General features: G+C 43.7%; 1 protein-coding gene across 1 annotated transcript; it reads right to left on the bottom strand.

Annotated features, from left to right (window-relative positions):
- Nucleotides 1-7614: 7614 nt before the first annotated feature.
- GADD45G (growth arrest and DNA damage inducible gamma) lies at nt 7615-9419 on the bottom strand. The gene is made up of 4 exons (XM_024214984.3): nt 9278-9419; nt 9017-9118; nt 8672-8885; nt 7615-8340 (listed from the first exon to the last, which is right to left on the bottom strand). Exons 1-4 carry the CDS (start codon nt 9328-9330, stop codon nt 8230-8232), a joined length of 480 nt encoding a protein of 159 aa, XP_024070752.1. The 5' UTR covers nt 9331-9419; the 3' UTR covers nt 7615-8229.
- Nucleotides 9420-10400: the final 981 nt, after the last annotated feature.

Below are 10400 nucleotides of genomic sequence, written 5' to 3'. Positions count from 1 at the left end.
TTAGTCTGTATCAGTAAAAACAAGGAGTCCTTGTGGCACCTTGGAAACTAACAAATTTATTTGGGCATAAGCTTTTGTGGGATACAACCCACTTCATCAGATGCATGGAGTGGAAAATACAGTAGCAGGTATAAATATACAGCACATGAAAAGATGGGAGTTGCCTTACCAAGTGCGGGGGTCAGTGCTAACAAGGCCAATTCAATTAGGGTGGATGTAGCCCATTCCCAACAGTTGACAAGAAGGGGTGAATATCAACAGAGGGAAAATTATTTTTTGTAGTGATCCAACCACTCCCAGTCTTTATTCAGGCCTAATTTGATGGTGTCAAGTCTCTGGCCTGTCTCTCCCAAGGTCTGTGAGAGACGGGCCAGACCTCACTTACAGACACCCCCCAACCTGAAGCAAATACTCACCAGCAACTACACACTACACAACAGAAACACTAACCCAGGAACCAACCCCTGCAACAAACCCCATTGCCAATTCTGTCTGCATATCTATTCAAGGGACACCATCATAGGACCCAACCACATCAGCCACACCATCAAGGGCTCATGCACCTGCACATCTACCAATGTGATATATGCCATCATGTGCCAGCAATGCCCCTCTGCCATGTACATTGGCCAAACCGGACAGTCTCTATGCAAAAGAATAAATGGACACAAATCAGACCTCAAGAATTGTAACATTCAAAAACCAGTAGGAGAGCACTTCAATCTCCCTGACTTAATAACAGACTTAAAAGTCGCCATTCTTCAACAAAAAAACTTCAAAAACAGACTTCAACAAGAAACTGCAGAACTGGAATTAATTTGCAAACTTGACACCATCAAATTAGGCCTCAATAAAGACTGGGAGTGGCTCGGTCACTACAAAAAATAATTTTCCCTCTGTTGATACTCACACCTTCTTGTCAACTGCTGGGAATAGGCCACATCCACTTGGATTGAATTGGCCTCGTTAGCACTACAAAAAGTAATTTTCCCTCTGTTGATATTCACCCCTTCTTGTCAACTGTTGGGAATGGGCTACATCCACCCTAATTGAATTGGCCTCGTTAGCACTGATCCCCCACTTGATAAGGCAAATCCCATCTTTTCATGTGCTGTATATTTATACCTGCTTACTGTATTTTCCACTCCGTGCATCTGATGAAATGGGTTATATCCCACAAAAGCTTATGCCCAAATAAATTTGTTAGTCTCTAAGGTGCCACAAGGACTCCTCATTGTTTTTATCTTCAACAACTTAGTCCTATATGCATGTATGTGTATATGTTTTATATTTTGATTAGGATACAAAGGTAGTTAAAAGAACAAAGTACCATACACACCAGTTGGGCATCTACAAAGGAAGAGGATGACCATCAACAATTAAATTAAAAGTGTAAACACCAAAGAGAGAGAGAGAGAGAATTATTTAGAGTGATACACCGGAGTATAACTAGGCGTAAGTGAATGTAATTAAGGAAAGGAAAACAGAAATATCAAGGAAATTTTCTTGACAGTAAGCACTGTTAGGTCGAGGAATAGATACCCAAAGGAGGTAACGGAACCCCATTGTTTGAGAAATTTAAAACTAGACTGAACAAGGCAACAAGTACACAATTGCACTAGCAGAGAAATGAACTAGATGATTGAAACATGCTGTTGGGGATGCCCAGCACTGTGAGCCACTGTGTTACATCTCTCTGCCTCAGCAAGAGTTTTGCTGGTGGGGTGATTAGACTGTGTCAGCTCCCTGTCACACCAGTCTGTGTTCCTCACCAGCAAACTCCTTAAGGCTCTCCTGGCCCAAACTTCACCTAGCAGGTAACAGTCAGTGAACTCCAGCCCCCGAACTCCTCAGAGATGTTTCTCTCCAGTGCAGAGCCACTGCGCACCCACAGAAAACATTAAGTTTGCTGCTTTTTTAAAGAATCTGTAGAATCATAGAATATCAGGGTTGGAAGGGACCTCAGGAGGTCATCTAGTCCAATCCCCTGCTCAAAGCAGGACCAATCACCAACTAAATCATCCCAGCCAGGGCTTTGTCAAGCCTGACCTTAAAAACTTCTAAGAAAGGAGATTCCACCACCTTCCTAAGTAACCCATTCCAGTGCTTCACCACCCTCCTAGTGAAAACTTTTTCCCCAATATCCAACCTAAACCTCCCTCACTGCAACTTGAGACCATTACTCCTTGTTCTGTCATCTGCTACCACTGAGAACAGTCTAGATCCATCCTCTTTGGAACCCCCTTTCAGGTAGTTGAAAGCAGCTATCAAATCCCCCCTCATTCTTCTCTTCTGCAGACTAAATAATCCCAGTTCCCTCAGCCTCTCCTCATAAATCATGTGCTCCAGCCCCCTAATCATTTTTGTTGCCCTCCTCTGGACTCTTTCCAATTTTTCCACATCCTTCTTGTAGTGTGGGGCCCAAAACTGGACACAGTACTCCAGATGGGCCTCACCAATGCTGAATAGAGGGGAATGATCACATCCCTCGATCTGCTGGCAATGCTCCTACTTATACAGCCCAAACTGCTGTTAGCCTTCTTGGCAACAAGGACATACTGTTGACTTATATCCAGCTTCTCGTCCACTGTAACCCCTAGGTCCTTTTCTGCAGAACTGCTGCCTAGCCATTCGGTCCCTAGTCTATTCTTCCGTCCTAAGTGCAGGACTCTGCACTTGTCCTTGTTGAACCTCATCAGATTTCTTTTGGCCCAATCCTCTAATTTGTCTAGGTCCCTCTGTATCCTATCCCTACCCTCCAGCATATCTACCACTTCTCACAGTTTAGTGTCATCTGCAAACTTGCTGAGGGTGCAATCCACGCCATCCTCCAGATCATCAATTGAATAAAACCGGCCCCAGGACCGACCCTTGGGGCACTCCGCTTGATACCGGCTGCCAACTAGACATGGAGCCATTGATCACTACCCGTTGAGCCCGATGATCTAGCCAGCTTTCTATCCACCTTATAGTCCATTCCTCCAGCCCATACTTCTTTAACTTGCTGGCAAGAACACTGTGGGAGACCATATCAAAAGCTTTGCTAAAGTCAAGGAATAACACGTCCACTGCTTTCCCCTCATCCACAGAGCCAGTTATCTCATTGTAGAAGGCAATTAGGTTAGTCAGGCATGACTTGCCCTTGGTGAAGCCATGCTGACTGTTCCTGATTGCTTTCCTCTCCTTGAAGTACTTCAGAATTGATTCCTTGAGGACCTGCTCCATGATTTTTCCAGGGACTGAGGTGAGGCTGACTGGCCTGTAGTTTCCCAGATCCTCCTCCTTCCCTTTTTAAAAGATGGGCACTACATTAGCCTTTTTCCAGTATTCCGGGACCTCCCCCGACCGCCATGAGTTTTCAAAGATAATGGCCAATGGCTCTGCAATCACATCCGCCAACTCCTTTAGCACCTGTACATCACAGCTCATTAATTTAACTTCAAACACAGAAGTGAATTGATTTATAGTAAAAACAAAACAAGTCTATTAACAAAAGACCATGGATTAAGTGATACCAAGTAAAAGAAATAAAGGCAGAAATGGTTACAAGCAAATAAAAGTGAAAACATGCATCTAAAAGTCAAAAACTTAATCTAGGAAGTTACGGTCTTTGTTCAAGATGATTTCTTTCAGTCCCAGTCTCCTTTCCAGCTTTTTACTGTCTGGCCTGGCCAGAACCCATCACAGAGATCAAGCCGTTTGGTTTCTTTGTCTTCATAACATGAAAGAACAAAATGGAAACTCTCTCTGCTCCTTATATTCCCAAAGAGATGTCTTTGTCTTACAAGTCAGGAAGGCCTTCTGGGGATTCAGCTGCATGTTTCTCTCTCTGGAGTGCAGGAGCCACATTAATTCTCTGTCTCTTGAGTTCAGGCTCAGAATAACCCCCACTAGTTTAGCTCAATAGCTGTGTTTACAGCAAATATGTAAATCGAGGTAAACCCACATAATCCTTTGTCGAGGATAGTCCTGTTTATCACCTTTACCTAGGCTAGGCTGTCTGGTCTTAAATATATGCTAGTAACATCATACAGAGGGAATTCAAAACTTCACATATGTTAACATATGCATTTGACAATGATATTAATAACCAGAGTGCTATTAGTTTTCATATGATGCCTCACAAGGCATACTTCATACAAATATTATTGCAGTAGCATGTAGGATGTGAATACAGAGTCATAATGATCTAATAATACTTATTTATTTTCTAATGTTTATGATTATACAATATTATTAAAATATATGGATCTGACCATCATGCAGAACTCAGGGGAGGAAAATTACAAAAAGAAGTTCAAGGAAAGATTCTCTCTTCTCCCCTTACCGCTTAGCTCAAAACTTCCCTAATACTCAGAACCCCATCCTTTTCCTACTGAACCTACCTCAGGTCAGACACCTTTGGCACCAAAACCTAGTCTTCTCCCCCAACTGAACCACTAAGCTCAGTAAACCCCTCCCAAATGCTCCCTCCTCATTAACTCCATTTTCATTCCACTCCCAGCTCAGCCTACTGCTCCAACCCACCCACAGCCCCCAATGATACACCAAAGGAGCAAAGGCAACAAAAGAGACTGATTTTACCTCCAAGAAGCATGTGCAGGGGCCCCCAAATTCAGCCATTGTGGGACTAACCTGCTGCCCATGTTCTGCAGGGGCTCCTGATTGTCCAACCTATTGGGAGTCCGTCTGTGGCAGCCAGATGTATTGGAGTCTTCAAGGACTGAAGCAGATCCAGTCCTCCCTGGAGTTACCCAGTGGCAGTAAGTGGTACTGAATGCTGCCCTACAGTAAGCCTCATTATGGATACTACAGTGTGGCTGACAGATGCAGTGTTGAGGGGCCTTAGCCCCACCAATACCTAAGGACCTTTATAACAACTGTACAGTTTTTTCTCACAGATTAATATATTTGAGTATGTAAAGATGATTACTCAGGTCAATTGATACCAGCTGCTGAAGTTTTGCCATGTGAAGTGATGTCCATCCTTAGAAATATTTGCAAGAGTACGTATCTCATAAGCTGCATATATTTGATTGCTATGCAGTAAATATTGATCACTATGGGCCGTTTTAATAACAAACCCAAGCTAAATTGGGCTTACTACTATTTGCACTTCAGCTAAATGTATTAAACCAGAAAGATTTTCAGTAGCATATGGGTCAAAAGAATGAATTGACATACTTTTCACAAGGCACAAATTGCAATTTTCAAGACATACAGAGAGGCCAGGGGCAGCCTCTCAACTTGTAATGAAAGTAAGTGCAAAATCATCTCCTTCTTTTCCAAGTGTGTACTTCAAAATTAGAGTGCTGATTTGGGCTTGTTTCATTATTGTCTGAAGTGCAATATATTTTCACCACAGCTACTAAAGCAGAGTTACTGTAGCTTGAATTAGTTTTAGGAATGTTGTTTTGCTTTCCTACTTATAACAAAATAAAATAAACCTTACCATGGCTTATATACACAGTCCAAACCATCAAAGTGGCCAAGTTATTTCTTCATTTTAATGCAATGTCTATAATTTAAGAACTTTGTTCAGTTTTATCTGCTCAACAGCTTGTTTAAACCACTCAAGGCCATAATTTACTGCTCACACTTTGCATAAAAGTTGATGTCAGGACAGTTCATTTTAGCTGTTCTGAGCCACATACTGATTATGTAAGAGTGCCAAGTGCTATTTCTTAGAAATCTACCACAGACCTGCAAGATTCTCAAAAATGAAAGAGCATATATTTGTCAATGCAGAAAAACTGACTTGATATTTCGTATGTGTCAAGGTAATTGCTTTAGAAGCAATCTTTGCTCCTTTGCACTAGTGCTGTATGAGTAGGTTTTCTTCTTAACTGATGGAAAAGACACCACTCCTTCTTAATACTAAGAAAGCCTTAGTTTAAAAGTAACTTTTGAAGTGAGAACATGCGCAAGTGGAGGAATAAAATTTAAAATTTCCACCTCCCCAACACTTATTTTTATCTTTTGTATTTTTAATGCACCACAGTATTTAAATACCAGACATTTACAACTGTGTCCCAAGAGTAACATGCTTAAAGTTCTATAACAGATGTACTAGCCTGCTTCACTAACCATAGCTATTCTATTTATATTAAGAAGATACTCCATATTATGGGAAATGCATAAAACCATCCATAGGAAAGGGTAGCACAGAAATAAAATTAATTAATTAAACTTAGAAGCCTAATGTATACTTCAAAGTAACTCCTCGCAGCAGAAAACTATTTAGGATATTTCTTGCTATGTTACTCATATCAGGAATAGGAGTTACTCTATTTGCATTATGATACTCTATCATCCCACATAATGGCAATGACAGGAAAGCACAGCAATGAGTATGTGGAACATATTGCACCATAGGAATAGTGAAACCACAGAGAATTAGAACTTCCATTATCAAGAACTATGGAATCAAGAACAGGTGATGCAATGAAATCCTCAAATACATGTACACCTGAACTATTCTAGCTAGAAATAGCCTTCTAATCAAACACTAAATCCTAGTCACTTGCAAAGCAACTAATAGAGGAACTATGCTGACACCTGTGCAGTTATTTTCCTGAAAGATACTTAATGCTACAGTTCAGCCTTGTTCTTTTCTTCACCTACAATTATAGGATGTATTAGCATACTTCGCATAAATGCTATTAAAATAAGAATGTGGATTGTGTGTGTGTGTCATTCTCCTGTGCTCTTCTCCTAAGAAAGATTTTCCAGCAACTCCACAACAGTCTTTTGTAAGCATGTAGTAGGTACAGCCCACTAGATGTTCACTGTATATTAGAATCTCCCTGCTGAATGCTCAGATAACTGTGCATCTAAGTAGTGATGTTACACCACACAATAATGTAACAAGTTAATTTTTTAAACATGCACCTTTTCCTAGATAACTCCCAGTTTTATTCAGGAACCCCCGCTTCTATTGTTCCAAGTACAGGTAGTATGACAGACTTTCAAGTCAGATGACTGCTTGAAGCAGATGCAAGCTATTCCCTCAGAAATATGTATGCAATGTTAGTTGTGTTTGCAATGTTTTAGGTTTATTTACTTGTAATCTAAATAAAGTGTTAATACAACTAGAGTCTGAAGGGCATGTAGGCTATCATAATTTAATTGTTTCTGTAAAATTTAATCATGGCTACTACCAGATAGTGACTTTTTGACAGATTCCAATAGTGGTATCTTAAACTATAATTAAACCTTTTGTATTTAAAAAAAAAAAAAAAACCCTTGAGGTCTGAAACTTAAGTTCTCTTGGAACACGTGTGGTATTCCTCTAGTGGACTACAAAGGCTGTCTACTACAATAACTCAGCTCATTAAGCATGCAGCTCCTCAGCCTTGCAAGCTGTTGTGATCAGCAGCTGTTGCAAAGGAGTGAAAGGTCAAATGATCAGTTTGACTAGAAAGCATGGCTATTCAATCAGCTGCTATCCCTCAGAGGTAAAAATAAGTATTTTCAAGTAAGGGCAAATTTCCATGTGTTGGTTCATTATAGCACAACTTTATAGGAGTAAAGAGATATGAAAAGGGTAGCCCAAGCCCTGAACTTTAAAAATGACAAGGTTTTCCCCACCCAGTAAGCAAAAAGAACACAAAGTTATTTATCAAAAAAGTTTATTATAAACATTAGAACTTTAATAGCAGCATAAATAAAAATTATTGCATTAGTAAACCAATTTTGCAAAGCAGCCCAAAGGCCTCTGAAAAAAATCGGTCTGTATAAGTCTTTGTAGAAAAGTCTTTGTATAAATGTCACAGTAACAAGTCTCTAATAAGCCACCAAAATGTTTTCTTCTTAAAGTTTTGTAGACAGTGCCAACAGTTCATAGTTACAATATTTTGTCCAGTCTTTCCAAGTAATTTTTGTCCAATCCCCCAACCTTGTCCTGCCTTCTTAAAGTTCCACTTGACCTGAAAACTTGCAATATTTCTTCAGCTCCTGTAAACTTGCAATACTCATTCAGCTCCATGGCATGCCAGCCATTCCACTGCTGCAGCATAGTGGGGACTCACTGCTGGCATGAGACATCCCCTTTCTCCCTCACTTCTTCCTTCTCCACAAGAGCCCACTGCTTGCCAGTCTGAGCGACTTAATCCGATCTCTTGACCAGGCTAATCCACAGAATCAGCAACTTGTTGGTTCACCCAGGTGTGCAACACCATGATGAGAATGTAACAAAGGTTTCAACCTCTCCAGTGCACTGAACCTTCATCACTCAGGCAGGGTGATAGTGGGCACCCAATCATTGACATTTCGGCTTTCCTCACAAAAGAGATTCAACTTTTCCAGAGATGGGTCCTTCCAAGCATCCTCATTGGGATTCTGTGAGAAGAAAGAACAAGACAAAACACATTCCATGAACACATATTACCAAGCTAGATCAGCAAGCAGTGGTGCTTTGGGAAAGTGGACTAGTCTCTTTAAATGGGCAGGTGTGTCTTGACTGGAACAAGAAAGGGGGGGGGGGAGAAAATCTGTGGTATTAGCTGAACACCAGCAATCCATTAATTGCAGCACCCAGAGGCGGCATGGAGCACAGGATTTGGACTCTGTGGGTCACACAGCGCCAACAGGGGGCTTTAGCCCTGGTAGGAGCAGGTCTGGGCTGGCTGCCGGAGGGCCCGGCCCTTAGCGGCGGCTGCTCCGGACTCACCGTGATGAGGATGCAGTGCAGGTCGCGGGGCTCCCCCGACTCCTCGCTGGGCCCCACGATGTCGGCCAGCTTGGGGATGTCGTGCAGGCGGACGATGTCGATGTCGTTGTCGCAGCAGAAGGCCTGGATGAGGGTGAAGTGGATCTGCAGGGCGATGTCCCCCTCGTCCTCCTCGGCCGCGGCCAGCACGCAGAACGCCACCTTGTCGGGATCGCTGCGGGGCAGAGCGGCCGTTAGACGCGGCGCCACAGGGCCCGGGACCCCGCGCCGGCCACGGGCAGCGGACTACAACCCCCAGCAGCCTCCGCCGCCACCCGCCCCTCCCCCGCTCGCTCGGATACTCACACGTTCATCAGCTTGGCCGACTCGTAGACCCCGGCGGTCAGGCCGCCGCGCCGCTGCGCCGACACCAGCAGCTCGTGGAGGGCTTTGCCGGCGCCCTGCATCCTGCAACACAGAGCGGGGAAGCGGCTCAGTCCCAGCGCCAGACCCCCCTGCCCCGAGACCCCCGGGCAGCTGTTCCCCTGCACGCGCCGCCCGCCCCGCGCCCCGGCGGCGGCAGCCCCTTGCTCAGCAGCGCCCGCAGCACGCTCGGCGGATAGGTACCTGTCGCTGCTCTCGGGCACTGGCTCCTGTCCGTGAATCTCCTCCAGAGTCATGTCGCTTCTCACAGCCTGTATCCGTATCCACACGGGGTGGCTCAGCGTTTAGATCCCACGAGCCGGTTCTCCCACTGGCTCTGGCTCTGCCCTGGTCCTGGCGACTGTGAAGTGGAGACTGACGGCAGCTGCCTTATTTATAGGCAGCCTGGCTGCTGTTCCGGCAGCTGGCGGAGTCTTTGCAGCCCTCATTGGCCAGCCTAAGGGAGTATTATTATGATAATCAGGGGGTAGGCTGGGCCGGCTCGTGCCAGGAGGCCACGTGGGGGGTTGGAGGGGGGGATTAGATTGCCTCGAGTCTGCTAGTGCTGCTGCTTTTGTTATGGTGTTGCCAGGCAGACACTGCAGATGTAATTTTTTGTTTTTAACAAAAAAAATCATAAATTACGTTGCGTTGTCTGGTGCTATTGCTACCTGTGAACGTCGTCTTAATAAAAATGATGCAAAATGCACTAAAATATTGCATTAAGGGAACATAAAGGCAATGCAACTCTTACTGGTTTATTTAGAGTGCAATAAAAGTAAGTAGGGCAGACTCGCAATAAAAATTAAAGGGTGAGGAGAGTGTTTTACATTACAAACTACATTTACACGTGGATCATTGCATATTGCACTCCCTAATTTTGCATGCTTTGTATTCCTTTCCCAGCAAACTAGTTATTTTTGCTTGGCAGACTAGCTACCAATGTAGGTTGCTGCAGAAATGTTCTTGCAAACTTTACCAAAATGAGGACACAAGCCCTGCATGAATAATGAGGCGGTGTGAGGAGCAGATTGTGGATGGCACACGCTGCTATTTTGCATTTCTATAGAAAGCGCACAATAGTGGAGGTCTGGCGTGTGGCAGTTTGGAGTTCAGACAATTGATTCTTTTTCTTCATAGCAACACTGTCCACCTGCCACTGGGGTGGGGATTTGCTGCTGGGGTGGAGGGCAAGAGAGGACAATTGCATTACGCTCTTATATCGTCCAATCTGCTATTGCAGATGAATGTCTCCATTTGCACACGCTTCTAGAGTGCAACTGAATGTTAGGCCTTTTGAGCACGCGATCATCTCCTAGTTAAATAC

Source organism: Terrapene carolina, unplaced genomic scaffold, assembly GCF_002925995.2.
Source record: "Terrapene carolina triunguis isolate 2854851 unplaced genomic scaffold, T_m_triunguis-2.0 Scaffold113, whole genome shotgun sequence".
Taxonomy (NCBI): Eukaryota; Metazoa; Chordata; order Testudines; family Emydidae; genus Terrapene; species Terrapene triunguis.
The sequence above is the reverse complement of the archived record's forward strand: the minus strand, read 5'-3'. Positions and strand labels throughout refer to the sequence as shown.